Source organism: Fistularia commersonii, chromosome 12 (genome assembly GCF_037954325.1).
Source record: "Fistularia commersonii isolate RoL2024-O1a breed Wild chromosome 12, RoL_Fcom_v1.0, whole genome shotgun sequence".
Lineage (NCBI taxonomy): Eukaryota > Metazoa > Chordata > Actinopteri > Syngnathiformes > Fistulariidae > Fistularia > Fistularia commersonii.
In genome coordinates, this window is record NC_141295.1 from 11,093,371 (window position 1) to 11,117,263 (window position 23,893).

At 41.4% G+C, this 23,893-nt stretch overlaps 1 protein-coding gene across 3 annotated transcripts in view; it reads left to right on the forward strand.

The window, feature by feature from the left end:
- The window catches only part of mast1a (microtubule associated serine/threonine kinase 1a), a 78,058-nt gene that overhangs the window by 37,952 nt on the left and 16,213 nt on the right, over nt 1-23,893 (forward strand). For all 3 annotated transcript variants that reach the window (XM_086157037.1, XM_086157039.1, XM_086157038.1), the window contains 9 exons: nt 3,016-3,091; nt 3,348-3,420; nt 11,296-11,456; nt 13,982-14,057; nt 16,435-16,644; nt 16,730-16,831; nt 20,385-20,517; nt 22,811-22,878; nt 23,023-23,099. In XM_086157037.1, coding sequence (XP_086013163.1) covers nt 3,016-3,091; nt 3,348-3,420; nt 11,296-11,456; nt 13,982-14,057; nt 16,435-16,644; nt 16,730-16,831; nt 20,385-20,517; nt 22,811-22,878; nt 23,023-23,099 — 976 coding nt within the window. The remainder of the gene's footprint in view (nt 1-3,015; nt 3,092-3,347; nt 3,421-11,295; nt 11,457-13,981; nt 14,058-16,434; nt 16,645-16,729; nt 16,832-20,384; nt 20,518-22,810; nt 22,879-23,022; nt 23,100-23,893) is intronic.

The window sequence follows — 23,893 nt, forward strand, 5'->3', positions numbered from 1 at the left end:
GGTAGAGTAGGTTGGGGGACCAATGAACCATTCATAAGGGCAAATGGGTTATTGTCAGTTTTAACAACAACTCTGCGCTCACCTACACCCCGGCGAGCACAGCAGGTCATGAATTTGCAAATCTTTTCAGTGACATATGAAAGCTGTCCACCCGCTGGGTCCAGGGGTGGCACATGTAGGTTAAGTAAACCCGCGTTGCACTGCGCCACCTTGGCACATCCTGTTCCGATGCAGCCATTTTGGACCTGGAGTGACTGCAAACTGAAAAGTGGATATTTGTTGAAGTGTAACAACCGAGGTTTATAAAATTCTTCGGTTTGAGCATCGCATATAGCCATGTTAAAAAGGATAAAATACATTTTTGTGGATTGCAAATATGATCTCCAAGGCCACCCAGATGAATTTCCATTAGCTGTGATTATTCCTTTCAGTTATGAGTGAATAAATGAATTAGATTACCCATTAGAGAGGAAAAATCTGTTAGATTTCAAGCATTTGCTTTGAGCTGGCATGCCTTGTTTATTGTCGCCTGAGTAGAAAACATCTAAATCCATAGGTAAACATAGTAGCATAGCTTTTTAATGTATATACTTTATTGGAAAAAATATTAATGAAGACTTATATATGCACCATATAAACAAAGACGACATTGGTTATTTTGCATTTGCATAAAAAATGTCTTGTGGGGGTACTTGAATTTTATTATTATTTATACTAAACCAAACTTTAGACCTACTCCAGAGATCCCCATAAGATAGGGAAACTCTGGAGCCAATAATCAGACATTCCATGTAAATGTATTCATTTTACCTGAGCGTGGGGCAAATAAACAAGGGCTGGGGTCATAATTTAAATTCACCGGGGTTACATTTTTAAGTCGTCTATTTACGGCCTTGTGTTTGTTTGTTTTATTTAAACACAACAGAGGTTAGGGAGCATGAGAAGAAGTGCTTGTCTCCATGTAGATCCTACGCATCTCTGGAGGAACGATATCAGGGCAGCCTTGCATTTCTTCTCTCCACAAGCGAGTCTTCACTTTTTCCCATTGGAGGAAACCCCTCCTTATTCCACTACACAAAAAAAAAAAAAGAAAAAAGAAACAGGCAAGTTAATCGACGCTGAAGCAGCTCTTGCCCGAAAGCCATAATGATCTTCCTCCCATCTCTGACGCTCCTTGATTTACTGACGCGTCGCAAACCACCTCAGTTGCAAAACTACCATCTGGTGAAAATGCGATACACATGAAGAACCGCCTGCCAATCAGCTTTCACGGTGACAGATGTGGACGCAGTCTGGCTGTTTACCTCCAAAGCGTGGCGTCTTGAGATGGAAGAAAAACCCGTGAAACCTCTCAGACTCAGATTGGGTTTCCTCCCGCAGTTCAAAAACATGCAGCAGGTTCATGGGAAGTGTAAATGAATGAGCGAATGGTTGTATGTCCCTATATGACGTGTGTTTGAGTGAGTGGATGTTGTATGTCTAGATACGACCCATCAGTGAGTGAGTGAGTGAGTGAGTGAGTGAGTGAATTGTTGTACTGGTTGTATGTCTCTTTTTGACACATAAGTGAGAGAACAAGTGACTGATTGTATGTCTCCAATGACAGAGTGAATGTTGCTTGTCTCTGTATGATGTGTGACTGAGTTAATCGCATGTCTCAATATGACCTGTGAGTGAGTGAGTGAATTTTTATGTCTCTATACAGTATGACATGAATGAGAGACTGAATAGTTGCATGTCCCTCTATAATGTGTGAATGACAGAGTGAATGGTTTTTTGTCTATATGACCTGTGAGTAAGTGAATAGTTATATGTCTTTATATGATGTATGAATGAGATGGTGAATTATTGTATGTCTCTATATGCAGCCTTGTGATCAACTAGTGAGCTACACTACCCTATGTGTTAGTTAAGCGGCAGAGATAATGAATGAATGAATTGAATTTATCAATTATGGTAAATGTTCAGGAAACAGTCCATGTATTTGCAATGTCATATAATTAAAATTGCACAGAGAAACAGCCATCACTCAGTTCATATCAGTTCTCGCAGTGATGAATTAAAATGTGATGGCACATTAACTCCAACGCTCACGCTGCTGGAGATGCAGTGGAAATACGCTTCAGCTTTAATCAAATGGAAATGTGTTTCAACGGGGTTTGAAAAACACTCGAGAAATGGGGACGAAGAGGGCTACGAAGTTGCTGGTTCAGGGCGGGAGTGTTTCAAATGCGCCGTGATGCTGAGGGGCGAGGGCACAGAAAAAACAATATTTAAGGTAAAAAAAGAAAATGCAGTTTGTGCCCGTATTATCGAACCATGGATGCAGCTTTAGTTTAGCTTGACATCGAAGATCATGTGACCAAGTTGGCCATATGATACATTAAAAATGCAGTGGACCCTATCGATTAGGGCACTGTCATCGTGTGTGTGTGTGTGTGTGTGTGTGTTTGTGTTTGTGTTCATAGTATTGGGTAAAACTCTACTCTCAATAATGGCAAAATGAAACAAATGATGGATCAGTTACTTTGGGGTTGTTTTCGTAGAAGGAGCTCTAAATTGGGATGAATATTTTAGAATAAATGTGAAGAGATGAAACTTATCTTGAAAGTGTTTATGATTCGTACAAAGTTTTAAAGATGGAAAATTGCTTTGGATGTCGTCCACTGCTTTGACCTTATGAAAAAATCAACCCCATATATCAAGGGCAACAAAAGCCATTATGGCTAAGTGAGCTCAGCCCTTTTTCCGATAATGAAAAGTTCATTTTTTACCGTCACACTCCTAAATTTCTTTTAATGAAAACCTATTGTGTCCTTGTGTGCGGTGAAAATCTATCACCGAGAGCCTCCTCTCCACATTTAAACACTCACAAATCGTGTGTGTGTGTTTGTGTGTGTTTATGTGTCGTGTGTGTGTTTATGTGTCCCCTGATGAAGAGAATTTCTAAATTGTTATTGTTCCAAGTCATCTCTAACAGTTTTTTTTTGTGTGTGTGTTTATGTGTTACATTAGGAAGCAGCCCACTGGACAGCCCACGCAATTTCTCACCGAGTGGACCCGCCCACTTTTCCTTTGCATCTTCTAGAAGGTTGGCTTTGCTTTATACAAGTTAAAACACATGCAAACTGCATAACCCGGTGGAACAGATTTGTGACACTGACGACTAAGTGTGTGATAAAAAGGAAGAGATGGAAAGGTTTGGTTGTATGGAGACGATAGATGAGAACCTGTGATTGTTTCGATTCAGATAGTTTAGTGTGCGGTTGTAAAATATGTGTGAAAAGGAAACCTGTTCTTTCACCTATTCTATAGCGCATTTCCCAATTTCTCACTGTTTTTACCAGGGCTGATGGTCGTAGGTGGTCGCTGGCTTCGTTGCCTTCCTCAGGATATGGCACCAATACGCCCAGCTCAACGGTAAGTTGTTTAAGCGGGTGCGTGGGTTTCCTCCATCCTCTCTGCTTTCCTTGCACACTCCAAAAATATGCTGTTGGTTCACCGGAGACCCTGAAAATTGTGTGAATGAGAAGTTTTATGTCTCTATAGGTGGCCCTGTGAATCAATCCAGGGTGAACCCAGCCTCTCTCCCAATAAAAGCTGGGATAGGCTCCAGCAACCCCAAGACCCTGAATGCAGGATAAGCAAAATAGATAATGAATTATTAAATGTCATACATGTTGTTCCCTTCAGTCGATACAAGATGATATGTTACATATTTAGCTTTTTGGCACAAGCATCAGATACAAATTTAGCTGCCCATCAGTACATTTTAGATGTTTTGGCAACACGTTCTCATTTGCATCGGGCACCCCTTTCTCGTCACTTTTCCATGCAACTGGAGAAAGCATTTTTTCATTTTCTGCTGCAGCATCAGTGGAGAAACGCGATTTCTCATTTCCAAACAGAAAGATGTGGAAAATACAAGCCCTGCTCTTATTTTGGTTAGGTTTAGCTATAGTTACTATTGTTGATGGAGACATGATGCTCAATGGTTCATCGAAAAATGACCAGAAAAGGGTGACTAATTCATTGGTATGTGACACCAAGGGAAAATTCTCCATTTGTAGCACCATTGATGCGTTGACATAAGAATTTGTTCTTTTTTTAGATAAAAGTCAGAGGCCAGACTGAGATGGTTTGGATGTGTTGAGAGGTGACAGAGAGATGTGAGAAGGATACTGAGGTTGAAACTGCCAGGTAGGAGGCCTGGAATAATACGGAAAAGATATATTGAAAGAGGATGGGAAGTTGGTTGGTGTGAGAGAAGAGGATGCAGAGGATCGGGTTAGATGGAGGAAGTTGATTCGCTGTGGCGCCCCCTTAAGGGAGCATCTGAAAGAAAAAGAAGGGTAAAGTAGATTGGCCTGGTCATTGTTTTGAGATTATATAGACATATAGACAACAGTAGATTTCAGACAGAACATTTTTCAGGAACACAGAATTTTATTTCCAGGAAGTAGCCTCCTCCTTTTAGTTTGGCATTCTCACAAGCAGGAAGCACAGAATGGAGTGTTGTGAAGCCTCTGGGACGCGTGTGTTAAAGCGCCACGCTCAAAAACAAGCTGCCTTGAGGAAGAAGAGAAAAGCGACAGGAACAACATGGCGGGCGAAGTTGCCAAAGCAGTCATACATAAGAATAAGAATAAGAATAAGAATAAGAATAAGAATAAGAACAACTTTATTTATCCTGAAGGATTGTTGTGCCAGAGTTACAAGAAAAATATAACAATAATAAATGATAGTAGAAAAATTGTATAAAAAAATTGTATAAAAGATTGTATCAAAATTGTATAAACAATTTGTAGAATTGTATAAACAATTTTTCTACTTTTTTTTTTTTAATTTCTACTTTTTCTACTTTTTCTAAAAAAAAATAATGAGAGAAAAAGGGAGAATAAAAAATACAAATAAACTATATAAAGTGTCTTAAGTAACAAGTGAAAACTATAAAGTATCTTAAGTAACAAGTGAAAGATAAGGAGTACACAAGAATATGAAAACATTTTGTACATGTAGCTGTTATGAAATATTGCACAGTTATGAACATTTATACAGATAAGTTATTACAGTTTAAATTATTACAATTTACAGCAAGTGGGTGAGGTTTTTTGTTTTTTTTGCAGGATCATGACCATGGATTATCACACTGGTTGAAGTGTTTTTATTTTCTCCCTGCGCTACTACGCCGTCTGGAAACCCCTATTGTCAGCTAACTCCGGACATTTAGCCATCCATCCATCCATCTTCCCCTGCCTATCCGTGGTCAGGTCGCGGGGGAGCTGCCGGAACAGTGCGACCCAGACCTCCCTCTCCCCCGCCACTTGGTCCAGCTCTTCTGGGGGAACCCCAAGCCGTTTTCAGGCCAACCTAGAGACATAGTCTCTCTAGTGTGTCCTGGGTCTTCCCCATGGTCTCCTCCCAGATGGACATGCCTGGAATACCTCCCCCGGGAAGCATCCTGACCAGATGCCCGAGCCACCTCATCTGGCTCCTCTCTATGCAGAGGAGTAGCAGCTCTACTCCGAGCTTCTCCCGGGTAACAGAACATCTCACTCTATCTCTAAGGAAGGGTACGGCCACCCTGCGGAGAAAACTCATTTCGGCCGCTTGTATCCACGATCTCTTTCTTTCGGTCACTACCCACAGCTTGTGACCAGAGGTGAGGATGGGAACGTAGATCGACGGGTAAATTGAGAGCTTCGCCTTCTGGCTCAGCTCCCTCTTCACCACGACACACCGGCACAGAGTCCGCATCATTGCAGACACCGTACTGATCCACCTGTCAATCTCCCACTCCATCCTTCCCTCACTTGTGAACAAGACTCCGAGATACTTGAACTCCTCCACTTGGGGCAGGACCTCTTCCTTGACCCGGCGTGGGCATTTCACCTGTTTCCTTTTGAGCGCCATGGTCTTGGATTTGGAGGTGCTAATCCTCATCCCAGCCAATTCACACTCGGCCATGAACCGCTCCAGTGAGAGCTGGAGATCATGGCCTGATGAAACCAACAGGACCACATCAACTGCGAAAAGCAGAGACTGAATCCTGCGGCCACCATACCAGATCCTTCGCGCTCTAGCTGAATGTACAAACAAAACCTAGTTCCTGGAAAGGTTTTTGGAAACTCAAAAAATTTCTTACTGCTTGAAAGAGGCTATTGAATGAATGTACGAATGAACGTCAGAGCGCAGAGGTGAAGGCTCAAGCCACAAAATGTCCCAAAAGCTTTTGTGCATCACCGGTTTAGAAAGACTGATAACTCAGAGATGTTTACACCATTCTCTGACTGTGGTATTAACATGAACTGGATCACACTGTACCCTCATTTTCTCTTATTAACAATAATTTCTCTAAAAGGTGCGGGAGCTGATTTCCATGTGTTTGCTAATGAAGCCGCTTAAAGTAAGAAACATACACGGACTCCTTTTGGATTGTTCACAAAATACACAATATATGAGATCTACTTTTCTATCCTGGCATGAATATTGATGACACTCCTGACTTTATGTGCATGTATTTTCATGCATTAAATTAGTATTTTTGAGGTACCCACGTCCTTCTATTTTACCCCTTTTGAAATGATTACACGTCACGCAGGCTGTGAAATGCCACGTGTACTCACATTCACACACACACACACACACACATACACACACACACACTCCAGCATGTCGTTGACTTTGTCCTCCTGGCTGCTGCAGTCTCTGCAAATTGTCAACGCACATTATTGCGCTGAAAAAAAAAAAAAAAAAACACACCGTCCTTTGGAACGCTACTAAAAATAGCTTTAATTGATCTGAAGCTCGTGATGTGGCCCTTCAGACTAAACGGGAGCAGAGGGCCAAAATCAGATGTGACAAATCTGCACTTTTCTCCATGCTCTATACTCCGTGGGAAATTAGCGATGCTTTATAGAGCAAAAGGGTGACAATTAGACAATTAGTAGTTTTTTTGTTATACAGTCCATCTGATGGGCCTCAGTGTGTGAAAGCGTGTGTGATGCTTATTTGTCGGGAAGCTGTCAACTCAAAATAACAAAAACTCTCTACTAGAACCGGCCCTGCCAAATGTGAGGAGATTTTAAATGATGCCCCCTCCATTGGAAATTTACATAAATATAGAAAAGAAATTGAAAAACATTGTTTTTAACTATTCCATTTATAACATGTCACTTGATTTACATGATTAATAAATTACAAATAAACACAACATAAATACCCTTACCACAAAATTAAAATCCTGTGAATATGTGAGTAAATAATAATAAAGAGTAATAAATTATTCGCCCCACAGATTGGAGCAGGGGCTGGGCTTATTTGGTATAATCATTTGTAGTAATATAAATTGAGCATTGATTTACATTTGGATCAGTGTGAGTTTTCCATTTTAAGAGGTAATGGTAATAACTAGTTTTAACATACAGTAGAACCTCAGCTTAAGAATTTGACTCCGTTTGCGAACCGAAATACTTGCTGACCAAATCATTTTTTTTCAATTGAAATCAATATAAGTCCCATTGATCCATTCTCTAGCCCCAAATAAAATAAAGTAAAGGCTTCTTGCATGAGACACTTGCGAACGCTATCTCTGGCAAGCTATCTTTCATTAATCCAAACTAAAACAATCACTTTTCTACTTCTTCTAAGACTTGAGACCTTTGCACATCAACTGTCTTAAGCGTATCCTCACAATTGCACAGACGGTTGACCGTATCGTATCATTTGGCAAGATCATTAACGCAAACACCACACTCATATTTCATTGTTATTTCCTTTTTCAGATGGACTGTAATTAACTTCACCTCTGTGATGTCCTCAGGTGTCGTTGTGCGTTTTGGGGTGTTTTCTTCCTCTCTATACGTTGCAGGTAGTTCAGAGCAGCTTAGAGCGATTTCGATAATTGGTTGCGGTCCCCTATCGGTCCCGGCCAAGGTGCTGGCCCCTTAATACTGGATGTGATGTCATTCCGGGAATCACCAGGGATCCGGGGAGAGATACATTCTAGGAGCCAAGGACTTTACACTTTTTACTGTGGTTTTTGCACAAAATAAATACACGCCATATTTCCGTAACTCGTGCCTGCATACTTTCGTTCCCAACCTTTTAAATGCACCATCTCAATTCCTTGGACTAACATGTTCCCTCTTTGAGAATCATGAACATCAACACAACATGCTGTGGAGTGTCAAAGAAGCCAGTTCATTTTGATACATCCCTGCCACGCATGCCTTTTTTTTTAGATTTTTATCGGTCTCCTTCTTTTTAACCAAGAGAGTCTCTCTTTCCGTGCAGTAGCGCGCTGTTGCCTCAAATGAAGATTGTCTGATCCCGAAACATTACTCTCACCTGATGAAACTAAAGTTGGATATACTAGCTTCACTAACTTCACAATACTAGCTTTACTAACAAAAAGAATGTCTTTACTGACTAGTCCTAATCGGACAGCTTTAAACAATGAATCTTTAAGTTTCTTATCATCAGTTGTGCTCTGCTATCTTAATTAATTGGTCCTTAGTGCAGCGAGACAAAGCAAGGATGTTTTACAAATTCTCCTACCACTACCATTCAAAACAAACTAAATGTAGCAGCCAAATTCAGTTAATTTATGGCAGATGAACTCAGTCATTCAATCAAAGGCGGAAATGGTCCCTTCCCCTCCACCCCAAAACACTGCTCCACCAAACAGCCAAAAATTTTGAAAAGGAGAAGCGCAAAACACTGCAGTCCAAAGTAAACAAAAATTGCTGAGGTAGAAAATACAACGAGCAGAAAAAAAACTTTGAAAATAAAAGTCTTCACTGCCAAGAGTAACAGTCTTCCATTAGCCAAAACAGATGCGCTGAAACCCGGACGAGCACCAAAGTTTGTCCGGTCCCTGTCTGGGGCTGTGAGACCAAACAACAGGTTGGGAACGAAAGTATGCAGAAACGAGTTACGGAAAGTGAAACGGTGCAAAAACCACAGTAGAAAGTGTAAAGTCCTTGACTCCTAGAATGTATCTCTCCTCAGATCTCTGGCAATTACGGGAATGACGTCACGCCACCTTGGCCAGGACCAATAGGGGACTGCAACCAATTACCAAAAACGCTCTCAGCTGCTCTGAACTACTGGCAACATATAGAAAGGGAAAACGGTGCCACAGAAGAAAACACCCCAAAACACACGACGCCCCCTAGAGACGTGACACTTCTTAACACCACTAGCATTAGCACTTTTAACTTCTTGGGAGGCAAAAAGCACAAAGAAAGTAGAACATGAGAACACAACAATGAACGATGTAAACAACGCAGAGTACCACGCATTACTGCCGAAGCTGGTGAGTTTGTTTGTTTGTGTGTTTGTGCGTTGAGGCTTGTTCGTGGCTCGATTCGAAATCGGATTGAAAACCCTGTTCGTAGGCCGATTTGTTTGTGATCGGGGGCGTTCGTAAGCCCAGTTCTACTGTTGTTACAACAAAGGTGAATTTCCTCCAGCTTCCGTGGCGCCCTCCCGGAGGCCACTGCACTCTTAGCATTTGCCTGTATCACCCAACGGGGAATATGTCCGTCCACATCGATCGTCAACCCCCCTCTACATGGACCTCCTCTCAGCGGTGCAAACGTTCATTATTTTTCCATTGGATCCAGCCACCAGTCACTCCTCAGCCCACCCCCACCCCTTTCCTGAGCTCTGCTGCTTCTTACATTGGCCATTACCCGCCTGATTAGTTTCAGCGGGAGTCGTGCATATTGAACAATGGGGATGAGAGAAAGAGGGGATGGGGGTTGTGGGGGGGTCCTTTATCTTCCAGTGCTCACCAAATAGGTGCAGAAAAGTGGGAAATTTAAATAGTTGGTTAGGGAGGGGGCAATAAAAAGATGGAGGAAGCAGGATGAATCATTCCAGGTCAGTTTGACTTAAATTGCCCCCAATTTTACAAAAGCCGGTCTACCTCGAAAGTATTTGCATTCACCATGGAAATCATTGGGGGGCCATCAGAAAAGAGATATTACACTTCCCAGGTTTGGGAACAATAAGATATATTATATTGTATTGTATTCTATTAGATTAGACGAGATTAGATCAGATTCAATTTTTTCGTCTTTTCACATGTACAAATAGGGCAATGAAATGCAGTTTAGCATCAACCATCTGAGTGCAAAAAACGCAGCAGGTGCAGATATGATGAATATGATAAATATATTAAGTATGACATATACATTAGCAGTATGACATGGTGTGTTATGTCAATAATATACAGATGATTTACAGATTGAGTATGATATGCATAGTTAAAGATGGATATGTGGATTAAATGTAGTAAATAATTTACATCGGGAAAATGTACAGATGATAAGTTACTGTAACTCGTTCAAAAAAATACAGTTGAAATAACCAATAAATACTGAATAATTAATAATATAGACAGTAGCTACCTCGGGTTACTATTCCATTCTATTCTATTCCATTCTATACAACTCAAAATCATTGCATATTGCTCATTTATAGCTTCATCGGTCTCAATGTCGAACAATCGAACAGTGTAGAATTCTCGTCAAAATCTTCTTGTCCTGGCAACCGGACTTAAATCCGAGAGTCTCCTTCACTTCTGAGGCAGAAGCCTCTTGTTGAAGAAATTCAAGTCCAGTTGCCATGACAAGAAGATTTTGACAAGAATATCATCATGACCTGGAGGACTGAGAACCTCCACAGACATAACGGTGAAGAATGTTAACTGTCATAACAGTCAAAGGCATTTTGAGCTTGTGCGTTTGGAGAGAGGAGCGCAGCTGCTGCACTTGACTAGACTTCTTTCACAACACTATCCGGCCGGGGGTTTCCTAGAATGGAACCCCTAACGATTTTTATTGCAGAAATCATGTATGGGACCGATGCTGGCCTTGGGGTCCCGTCGGGAGATGTGTTCATTTTACCTCCCACTGACGCAGGCTGATGTTTCTCTCCACTGCGGGGAAAAAAAATCTGTTTCCGCGGGAACAAATAGTGCCACCATTAACCTCCCAAGGCAGCGAACTCCCCGACCCTTTCACACCCCGCAGGGTTTCTAGCCAGCGTTATTCAGGTTTGACTTCCCACATCATCTTTTCCCTAATGATTTTGCCTCTTACCACCCTCCCGCGTCATGGAGACCTGCTCTCACCTCTTATGTCACTTTTTTTTTTTCCTGACACTTTTTCTTCGTCTTGTTTTCTGTGTTTTTCTTCATTGAATCACCTCTAGAAATCAAGAAATTTCACTTGACATTGCATTTTCAGTCTTGTTTTGTTTGTTTGTTTTTTCACCCCGCTCTAGTCCTCCAGCTCATCCCAGGAGCGTCTACACCAGCTGCCTTTCCAGCCCACCATGGACGAGCTGCACTTCCTGTCCAAGCACTTTGGCAGCACAGAGAGCATCACGGACGACGACGGGGGCAGACGCTCACCGCACGTCCGTCCTCGCTCTCGGAGCCTCAGGTTAGAGCGCACAAAGTTACGGGCTAATATGCACGCGGCTCAGGGCAGATAGCTCCTCAGTGTGTGACGGTACCTGCGGGTTGTCCCAGATACAAAAAACAGGAAGTAACGACTAGCCTCTGACTTAGTGTTTTGATCAGATAAACACAATTACTCATCATTTGAACCCACTCATTGTATCTGGATGCTACCACAGAATACATTATTCAAAACGTGACTCAGTATGTTGATGTTTTATCTTGCAAAAAAACAATTATAAAATAAACGGGGCTTCATCGCTTCATCATGAAAAGATATTAAATCAGCTTTTTGAATGATAATAGTGGAATTCCGCCAAGAGCGTGACACATTCACTTTATATCCGTATTAAATAATCCTGGCTACAGGCCTATGCATCAGATGCAGGTGAGAACAAGTCTTAATTTATGAAAACAAAAACGTTACAAGCTATTTCTGTCAGGGATTTATTTAGAAGATAAGGGTTTTTTTTTATAATTTACCTTAAATGCCTTTGTCAGTGGCGCTGAATGTCTAATTTTCCTTGGCTCCCAGTTATTGATAATATAAGCTCCCAGCTCATGGTTCATTTAGCGAAATGGTAGTTATTAGAATAAAATGAATTAGTGATAATTGCTGCTGATATTCAATGCATGCCTGCAGGTTTTTCCGGCTTCTGAACAACCAGGTGTGTTACTAATATTTCTATATTTTCCATCATTGACAAAAATATGCACTACTGTTAGGAAAGACAGTACTGGACTATTGGTCAATGGCTTTAAAGTGAAAGATAGTCATCCCTTAGTAGTACAAATGTCATGCATTTTATTACTGTAAGCGCTGAAAGACCATATGAAATACATATGTAATATATATTGTTCCATGTTGCATCTTTCTACCATGTTCTAATGTTAGTTAAACGTTACCAAACATTGTAAATGCTGGTACCACTGTGTATTCCAAGTATATCCCAAACACTTTTTCCTGCCTCTACAAATATGTATTCATCTTTTGCAAAAAAATGAATAGAAGCAAAGTATAAACAATTGATACTGTTGTTTTCTTACAAGAGTTTGAAAAAATGATAATACACGTTTCACAACTTCAGTGTTGGGAAATCAAAATATTTCAAAACAAGCATTTTATAGATCAGGCCTTTAGATTTTTTTGTGTTTTTGAAGGTAAAAATGCACTAATAGATATTGAATAATTGCAAATATGCATCATTGCCCTCTATCTCTGTTCTGTGGGGTTGTTTTTCTGTACGTCAGCAACTTTTTTTTTTTTTTAATTTATTTATTTGTTTTTTAACATTAGGTTTTGCAGAGGTGTTTGCCCAAAAGTGGTTTCACCAGTGCAACAGCTTCCCTGTTTATGAGTCTCCAGCGTGTACACTCACTCCAACTACACAGCATCCCTTCTGGATGTAACATGGCCCAACTACACATCACTACTCATCAGTATTCAGTTTTCATATTAGGCTTCTCACCAGTAGCCGTTCCTTCCTTCTTCAGAACACTGCTTTGTGTACCTTGTCTCCTTATCGCTGTTCATATCATTTGGCTCACTGAAGCAAAACTGAATCATGATTTCCAACAATACGTCATTTGTAATGAGCTCTCCTTTTGTCAAGGACCATTTTTACTGTCATACCTGCTGCTGAACAGTGGAGTATTTGTACCACAGTAAGGGCAATATTGCAGCGCGGAAAGCTGATACTGCTGGAAAACCTAGCAGCATAGTAGTATCGCTTTGGTATTTATTGGCACAAGATAAATGCTGTTGCCCTCTGTTAACCATGTGGAAGCATCTCTACTGTAGCTTTCAGCTAATTCAACTCCCTCATGCTTGTGACAGCATGTTGCATGAATATACTGCCTCAGGTGATTGTATAAACTCTGAAAGCAATGTGTTAGCATATATAATAATTATTTATCAAAACCATTTCTGATTGGACATAATGTGTTAGCATCTGCTTACAATTGCTAGCATGAGTTGGCCTCTCCTAGCAATGTGTTTGTCTTTTTTTGCCCATGTGCTAAGATAATAATAACACGAATAATAATACCTATTTGCGTGGTTCAGCTATGATCAAAACTGATCGCCAATTGCTCACATAGCAATTCCACCTTTGGAAGTAAATCATGGTGGTGCTGTTTGCATGTCATGCTCATCTGGCTTTTACCACAGATGTGTGACGCTTCATGCTGCCCATCAAAATCTGAAGCGAGGCGTTTAATTCATGCATGTTGGCGCAACGAGCGGGAGAGACACCCGGCCGATTTGATGAATGGGCGGCTTTGAATTTCCAAGTGATCGATTAACATAATAAACAGACTGGTCAGGCATCCATGGATGCCACGAATCTGCATCGTTCGAGTGAATAATGCAGAAGTACGTTCCTGTTTCTCGCCGGCTCGCTGCCTGCCTCCCCCCACCGTCTGTCTGTTGACTTCCCCTGTCCTTCTTTGATTTTCCCCAGCAAGCGACATATATTACAATCCTGCACTCTGTGTTTGTCTCCGCAGCCCGGGGCGCTCTCCATCCTGCTATGACAATGAAATAGTGATGATGAACCATGTGTACAAGGATCGCTTCCCCAAGGTTAGGCTTCCACAAACGAAACACTCATGCCTGGCTATAAACAGACATGGTCAAAAGACCAAGTACTGTTATGTATGTAGTAATTATTTGTATAAAATGATGTCTGATATTAATCTGTCTTAAAGAATACAGGAGTGTAAATTATAATGCTCAAGTGACAAGCTACTTCATTGCTATACATTGCTAGCTGTACTTGTAGTCAACTTGTAGTATGATGGCATTTTTGCATAAAAAGGGAAAAAGAAAACAAGATTCTCTAAAGAGAGGTGTAAAGCGTTGGAAAATACACACATTTTTACACTTCTGAATTCAGCCTTAAATTTCCTTTATCTCTGGAGTTCAAGAATTTAGCTTGGGACAGCAATGTCAGCACAGAGTGGTCTTGTTGGTTAGCAACAAGGACTGGAATCCATCAAAAGATTAAACAGCCTGGCTCAGCTTGGACCTGCTACTACCTGCTGTCAGCATCCAGAACAAGCAATTATCTGATCTGAAAATGTCTTATGCCGGGAGCAAAGCTTGGGCCGTGTCTGGGGATACATATTCAGTATGTGATGTGAAAAAGTTAAAGTGCTGAAATAAGTGGAAGGACTTGACCAACCCTCGTCAAATGGTATGGGGATGGCTGTCTGCTTTGAATTTCCAAGGCCCTGTTTTTATAAGTCATCTGGCAAGGTCCTGGGTGTATGTTGCAATCACTGAGTTCAGCATTTAGGGACCCGAACCAATGCAAGTGACACAAATGGCCTATTCCAAGGTATGGTAAAACAATTTGAAAGAGACAGCCTGAAATCATCCAAACACAACCAAGAAACAGGCATAAAAATTAGCAAGAAGGGAAAACTGAATATGTGCCCATGAAGATTCTCAGTCATCCAAGTAATGATCATTGTCAAACGTTGTCGTGGCAACTGGACATGGTGTATTCTGTCAAGTGGAAGGAGGATTGTGACAATCTTCAAGTTGGAAAGACAAAACAACAATGGCGCAAACTGACGGCCCAACACAGGAGAGCCACATCTGCAGGTCAGGACTCCGACGCCCACTTACTCCCAGAGGAAAAGAGGCACTCCTTCGAAGACAGCAATGTCCGCATTCTGGTCAAGAGGTTTGATGGTTTGAGAGAGGAGTCACAGAAGCCGTCTTTATAAAACTGGAGTAACTGTGCATAGAGAAGGTGGTCTCCGACGCAACTTTTCGCCTGCATACATAGCTGGGATCCATCCAAAGACAGATCAGTACACAAATACCACATCTGTCTGCACCCTGTGGACCACACAGAGAGATCCACTACCCGAACTAGGCCCCGGCAGCTACCGCCCAAGCCTCAGCCTAGGGGATCAAACGGGTGTCTTTTTTTTTTTTACACAATCTACGCTGTAGCCCCACAACTACCTACTCAGTTAGACACTCGGGTGAGTCCCCGGAGTTCATACATTTAAAGACACAACCCTATTCAACCCAGTTTCTACACAACAAAATGCTCATTAATGTAGCAAACATTCCTAACTTGGACCAAGGCCCAATTCTCAACTCCCCACGGTTCAGTGGAGCTAAAGAAGCCTCTTGGATGAAGACTTAAATCAAGAACAGTTGCCATGACAAGATTTGACAATGAAAATAAAAAAAAATATTTTTTTCTCTGTCTGACAAGACTATGCAAAAAGTAACGAGCTGATGGGGAAAGTGGTTGGAGGAGCAGACGCTGCGGGAGAAACCACTCCAAAAATTAGTCAGCCCATTTCTCCTGAAGAAAAACAGGCCTTCCCCATGTGGAGATATTAGCATGCCAGAAGGATGGATTTTTAGACTTGGCAAAAGTTTTCAGTCACAGCGTGACCTTAAACATAGTTTTCACTCAGAGCAATGTTTCTCTCACAGAGATAGCTTGAAGCCAAAGGGCCGCCACCACCTTTTGTAAATTGCAGCATTCGGGGTAAACAACTGTGACAGAGTTAACCTCTGGATGTCAGCCAAGCCTTACCCAAGTTAGCTCCCCAGAACGGTGAAATCCTGTTTACGGCTCAAAGACGCTCTTACTGTATGAAGTAAAGATACCAATCCGCCATATAGAAGGTTGTTCAAGCGTGTGTTTTAGCCTAGAATCACACCCTCGCCACCGATCTGCACTCGGCAGCGTTGCTCAAATGCAAACTCCGGTTGTCTTTCCACTCACCATGATTCCCAATTGAAGCAAAATGCAAGAATACTTTCATACAGATATGAGATTGAAGCCCTGAATTTTGCACATTGACCATTTAATCTCATTAAATCTTGATTAAAACAAGTAACAAATCAATTCAAAATTCACTATTTATGCATTTATAATTTTCCAATGATATCTCAATGTCGAAACCGTTACGTCGCTCTCAATCAGGCCACGGCTCAGATGGAGGAGAGGCTGGCCGAGTTCATCCAGAACTACACGCCTGAAAATGTGCTGCCGCTGGCCGACGGCGTCCTCAGCTTCATCTACCACCAGGTGGCCGAGCTCGCCCGCGACTGTCTGGCCAAGTCACGCGAAGGTCTCATCACTAGCGTGTACTTCTGCGAGCTTCAAGAGAAACTGGAGAAGCTGCTTCATGACGTGAGTCGTAAAGAAGATCTTGCACGTCTCCGTTTGAGCCGTCATCTGTTTACACTAACCATCCGGCTTTCCCTTTCCCAAATAGGCTTACGAGCGCTCGGAGAGTTCTGAGCTCACCTTCGTCATCGAGCTGGTTAAAAAGCTCTTTATCATCATATCTCGTCCCGCCAGGCTGCTGGAGTGTTTGGTGAGTTTCAGAACACCCGGAAGCAGAGCGATAAACGGTCGGGACCCCCATCAGACAGTCAGACAGTGAGAGAAACTGCTGTCATCCGTCGTAAAGATGGAGGTCTACTCCTTTCACTTAAATGGCATTTAAGCACCAGAAGAACAATGGTGTCTCTCAGCTCTCCGCAGCTGGCAGCAGAGCTCCCGAGACTCGACAGACCACCCGGTGTTATTTCGAAATATTTACGTCAAAGCTGTGAAACCGTCATGACGATGTGAACGAATTACACACAGCTATTTGTACAAATGTATGACTTGAGTGCTTAAATACTCAAGCCATGCTGGTAATCCATCAACTTACGCATAGATAAATGAAGGGTATGAGATGAGATAGAGTCATAGAAACACAAATAGTGCCAGTAGATGGTATGCATTTACATGAGGTATATATTGAGAGCAAAATGAGCCTCTTCAGAGATGAATCTAACTGTCTGGTGAAGGGCCTGTCCTTGGATATCAAGATCTGTGAGCAGCCTGATGATGAAGGAAGCCACAAATCCTCTACATCCCACCTCAACAGGACAGACTTTTGCGTTCCATCCTCGCTGTTGAGCGGCCATTGCCAGCTCGCGGTTTCTTGCACTCATAGGCCTTTTCAACTGCATTCTCCCAGGGGATAGTAAGTTCTATGATGTACAGAGACTCCATTGACGGGGACCAAAGAACCAAACCTGGCCTTAGTAGTAGATGTGATTTCTCGGGGGAAAATCAGTTGCTGGCCAATGTCAACCAACACTTTCCAATCTTGAGCTATGGCTAGCTGTCCAGGATTAAGTATGGTGGGAAGATGGTTAGGCTTTTTCTGACCCTCTCAGATAAATGAGGCTGCCATGGTGGAATTGGTCTTGCAACCAGTCAAAGTGTGTTTGAGAGTCGCATGGGATGGGCAAAGGGCACAGGTTGGGTCCTCGCCGTACCACTGGTGAAGATTTTTTGACAATGGGACTACATCATAGGTAGCTTGGATGATGAAGCTTAGATTATTTGCCTCCATCTCCCAGAGCTCCCTCCAGTTGAGCTTTCTTCTCTCAAGACCTTCCCATTTCATCCATTGCCCCTGCTTAGCAAGAGAAACAGCCTTTGCCGTTCTATTAGCCTCCTCCTGGCAACAGACCTCCTCGACCACCATTTGCCTCCTTTCTGCTGTGGAAGCTTGTACCAAGTCAGTTTACTCGCTAACAGACCAAAGCCTCCTCTTCGCAGGTGGGCATACCCCACGATGTCATTGTGCCTTAAGGCTGAGACAGCATTCTGCACTGCATTGGATGTTGTCAACTTCCGTCTGGTTTCCAGAGGTGGTGCAGTAGTACTTTAGGGTCATTTGAAGGCTCAGTTTAAGAGAAAAGAAACGTCACTTCAAGAAAAAAAATATTCCATTTAATTACAGGAATAATAATTTAATCATAATATCTCTAATAGTGTATGTATGATGTATGAATGTATCTGTAAGTGTATATATATATATATATATATATATATATATATACACACATTTTCAGATTGTTTTGTATGCTACTGTTTCAACATAATAATAACTTAATATTTACAACTTAATTATCTACTACACTGTTCACTTTCTTCCGTGCAAATTGAAATTTCCCCATTATGGTACAATTCAAGGCACATTCTATTCTATTGTACTCTATTCTCTATCTTCACATGATAAGTTAGTGCGCAATTTCTAAATCCTACATTTACACACAAATGTGTGAAAACACACAAACACGAAGGCAGCTCGATGGAACGTAAATTACAGCCTTTGCTGTCTTTTCTCTAGTTTTTTCTTTGTTGCCGTATTGTGACTGCACGGTCGAGGTCACGGGCTTTGCTGGAGTGTCCTTCAGCACATCAAAAATACCCATTTTTGCCACCTCCCCCTGGATATTTTTGCCATCTTTCTCCCTTCTCCTCAACTGTATCACATCCTTGCCCACAGCGACATCAATCCAGCCGGGAAACGGAGCGTGTCCTCGGCGTTTGGAATTAAAATGTATACAACCGACACGCCGGGTTTCGGGGACGCTCTTTTCCTTTGCGGAAGAGAGGCTGAGCTATACCTGGATATCGGCGAGCCACCCGATGGACTCAGATGTTAGTCTGTGATGTGGTAAACCCTCTTGGCTCATCTTTCTGTTGCCAAGGCGACCGTCAGAAGGGGTCGATAGGGTCAGGCGGGATGTGGAGGGGTGGGAGGGTTGGTGGCGGTGGTGGTGGAGAGGGTTAGATCCGCCAGCCTTTGCGTTTGCCAGGAAAAGACACTCGTACCTAAAGTGTCCTGTGCTAGGGTTCATTACGTGGAAGTCAGCTGTGAGGTTCGATTTGATGGAAATGTCACGCGGTCAGAGGGGCCGTTCGCTTTAAGAACACAATCCTGGAGGAGAGCGAGAGCTATCAGCAAGGCCGCTGAAAACCTCCCTCTCAGCCGGTTCTCCTCTTTCTCCGGTCGCGGGGAGCAGACATTAGAGAGCAGGAGAGGAAATAATCCTGCAGCCCGCGGCGGCGCTTTCTAATCACAACGTTATTCCGACAACAGGAATGAAACCCAATCCCACAGGACGCCACAAAAAGCTTTTTCATTACAGGAGGTTTTTAGGAAAAGCAATTTAAAGTTGGGGGGTGTATTAGTGCTGATTGTATTTGTTTGGCAACCCCAGAGCAGGGTTTTCTCATGATTTTACACCGGGCTGAAATATATCCGGGTTTTGTGTGTGAGCCGTTTGTTACCGAGTTTGGATAAAGCCTCTTCCAGTGTCTTGACAAAGTATCTCATGATGGATTGGTGATTTGAAACTTTGTGTTTTTTTTCATTCTTTTCTGTTTCAGATATTTATAGTGCTATTATGCTAAAAGTTCGCCATCATAAATTATAGTTGCCACATTTCAATGTGGAGAAATGAAAGTGAAAATCTCACTTGACTTGGTTTTTATTGAGGTTAAGGTGAAAATGACAGACAGTGACGCTCTGTGAATATCAGCAACTTTAGCAAGAGTGAAAAAATAACAAACAAAAAACTAAAATGACATAAAATTAGTCTATTCATAAACAAGAACCTGGGTATTTAAAGTACATTTCCAAATGTAAACAGCTCCTAGTTTTGCACTAGGTTTTAATGCTCTTTTTTTTTGTGAACTTTTCATGGCTGATATGTTAACTCGGAAAATAACATTTCAAATGACTTTGTTATAATCTTAATGCTTGAAATATGTAAGCCCATTGGATTTACCTCTAAGCCTGTATTATCACTTTGTTATTCCATTATCAATTATATTGTCTTTGAGAACTTCCTAAAGTAAGATATTACACAGGAAGATTTAAATTTTTATCCATCGCTTTAGTAACTGCTGCTATTTTTCGCAAAAATAAAATGTATTATCTTACTTCAAACCGAATCAGAAATAATTTATTGATCCCAAAAGGAAATCAAGCTTTAAACTTGGCTTTGTTTAAACTGTCCTCTTAATAGTTTAAGCGGTAAATATTGTCGATGTAAATATTATTCCTCCAACAACAGGAGTTCAACCCCGAAGAGTTTTACCATCTGTTAGAGGCTGCGGAGGACCACGCCAAGGAGGGGCAACTGATGAAGGCCGACATCCCACGATACATAATCAGCCAGTTAGGACTCACCAGGGACCCACTGGAGGGTGAGATGCTCAGAACACACAGCAAAGCGTCCTGTTATGTGTTCTTCAAATACTATTGCACATGCTTTGGCAAAGAATGCACAAAGACACATGGTGATGGCTGCATAAAACCTCTATTACCTCGCTATGATGCTGACATGGTTAGAGTGCTGAAAAAACAGTCACTATGTAATTTGTTCATCTATGGGTAAAACTGTACTAGTCATGCACTATGATTAAATGGTAGGGTGATTGGTTGGTATTTCTTGATAAGTGGCCCTGTGAGCAATCCAGGGTGAACCCTGCCTGTTGGCCAGTGACAGCTGGATTAGACTCTGGCGATCCTGAGTGCAGGATAAGAGGGTTAGATAATGAATGAATGAATGAATGAATGAATGAATATCAAATTGTATGTACAGTATAAATATATATATATGTGTGTGTGAATATATGAATACATGACTGTGTGTGTGTGTATACGTGTGTATGTGTGTCTGTGGCATATATATATATGTGTGTGTGCGTGTGTGTATGTGTGTGTGTGTACATATGTATATACGTATGAGAAGAAGAAAAACATTGAAAAATTTTTTTACACGTATATACTGTATATACTGTACTTGTGTATGTGTGTGTGTGAATATTTTTGTGTGTGTTGTGTGTTTGTGTGTGTGTATATATACACACATGCATTCATAGATAAGAAGGAAAAACATTGCAAAATACATTTATATTTAAACATATTTGTACTTGTACAAAAATACACACAAACACATATATATATATATATATATACACATATATACATACATATACAGGACTGTCTCAGAAAATTAGAATATTGTGATAAAGTTCTTTATCTTCTATAGATGCAATTACAAAAACAAAAATGTCATAAATTCTGGATTCATTACAAATCAACTGAAATATCCCAAGTGTTTTATTATCTTAATATTGCTAATTATGGCTTACATCTTAAAACTCAAAAACCCTATCTCAAAATATTAGAATATCATGACAAAGTATTTTTTGTTTTTGTAATTGCATTACAGCTGATAAACAACTCAATATTCTGATTTTCTGAGACAGTTCTCTACATATATGAGAAGGAAAAGCAATAAAAAAATAGCTTTACATTCCAAACGTATTACCTAAAAAATTTTATATATAAAGACATTTCATGACACCACAAGTCATTCATCTTTCACGTTAGCAGGATTTAATTGCTTTATTCATTACATCTTTGTTATACCATGCCATTATTATAATAAATGAACAACATGAGTTAGCTTTTCTAATGCTGTGGCAGGCACATTCATTTTTAACTCCAGCCAGAGGCTAACCGCTTCCTCTGAGCTTCCGGCACACCGATATAAGAATGGCATTGATCCTCTCATTTCACCAAATGAGAAGAAACAAAATAAGAACATTAAACTATTTCAAAATGGTCACTGAGCTGTTTTAGAGGTCCATGTAACGACATTATTTGACGTCTGGAGCCACAGCCTTGCGGATCATTTACCGGCTGGATGTGCAGTGGCGTCACCGTCTTCCATCAATCATCGTGACTTGGACTCGGATTTAATTCACATTAGCCGAGCAGCTCGCCGGTCTAATCCGGCACGAGCCCGATCATTAGCTGATGGGTTAAATGGCCCGGAGTCAACTTTCGCAGCAATCTGGTGCCGTACTTATTCCTGGATTCAAGAGAAATATCCGCATTTCAAGTCTTGGCTCTGTTTCATCTCGGATAACGGCTCGCCACCGGATATCCTCGAATCTTGCAGTTTGTGTTAAGTCTAGATTTGAATGCACAGATATACAGTCACACTCACAGAGTGTGTGAGTTCCTGTCCTTCATCAAAGTCATTCCTTCAACCGACCCAAATCGGTCATTCTTTTATCAGATATAAAGCCAGTGTCTGCGGGATAAGTCTGTAAATGTCGACATTCTTTTATTTAAACAACACTTTTTAAAGGTAATCGGTACGTTTCTTGCAGCTGTCACACACTGAACAAGAGACAAAGGAGGTTGGAAATGAGCTGCCAAGGCAGCCCATGAAAAGACGATGCACAAAGTGAGTGGGAAGGAGAAACGGAGGAGACGAGAAAAAATGATAAGGGGGGGCTATTTTAATTCCCGCTTTTCTCTGTGAGGCGCTTTCAGCTCTTCGGCTTATTTTCTTTTTTTCTCCCCCCCCCCCCGTCAGAGACGCAGCTGCTCATAGCGGCATGAGAGAGACCCACTGTTACCGCATAAATGATTCTTTCTCACGTCCTCTCTTTGCTTGTTCACAAACACATTTCTCACCAGAAATCGTGAGCCTAGACAGCTACGACAGCGAGGGGCCGCACACCCCAGAGACCGATGACTCAGCAGAGGTGACACGCAAACACACCCTCCCAGACAAACTTTTAATTCTGCCATTCATGTGTGATTATACGACTCCCCTGTAAAGATGAACAAACACAGCTTTGTGTAGATGTGTGATCTTTTATTGATGTAAAATTGCGTTTTCTCACCAGGGGAAGGGAAGAGCCATCAAGCCACCCAGCGAGGAAGACTTTCAGAGCATCAAACTGATCAGCAACGGAGCTTACGGGTGAGTAACGAAAACACGGCGAAGCATTCTTGACCCGTGAGACGCAGATCTGGTGGCAATACAAACAAACAAAATAGGTCATCTGGTTGTTTTCGTCCAGCTTTCGACCAAGTTGAACCATAAGTTAGTAACTCTATATAAACAGCTGAACTTTAATATATATTATCTCATGGTTTATTAAAGATTGATAAAATCCTCCATTTCGATTAACAGCAACGTTAGAAAATACATTAAGACCTCAATATTTTTGCTAGTATTTCTAATATTACTTAGTAGGGGTCAGACTGGATGCAACAAGAACTCATTACTGCACCCGGAGGCACAGTGTGGAATTACGAGCTTTGTTTCCTTTAGTTTTTAAAATAACCTTTATCCAAAAAAGAGATTTCTTCTGCTTCAAGCCTGTACTTTGAAAAAAAAAAAAGCTATAACACGTCAATGGGATCCAGCGCTTTACACTTTTGAGGCTGTTTAATTCCGACACTGAAGAAGACTTTAGTCAGGATAAAGATGAAGATAGCAATCAATGAGTTTTCCTGGTGGGCTACTGAATTTTTAATTTTCTTAACCAGGCATGTTACAGGCAAATAACATTGTGTATTTACTTAAAAGTAAAAAAAAAAATCCTCCAGCGTAAATATCTTATGTTGCTAATGGTCACTGGCGGCTCGTCGAAAATAACTTTTTTTGTTCAGTTTCAAATTTAGTGGGTGCGGTTTAGTTTCAGGGTGTCGTTTATTCAATGGTTTTAATATTAACAATGTATGTCATTGTTTGTCCAACCCCGTTAGAAA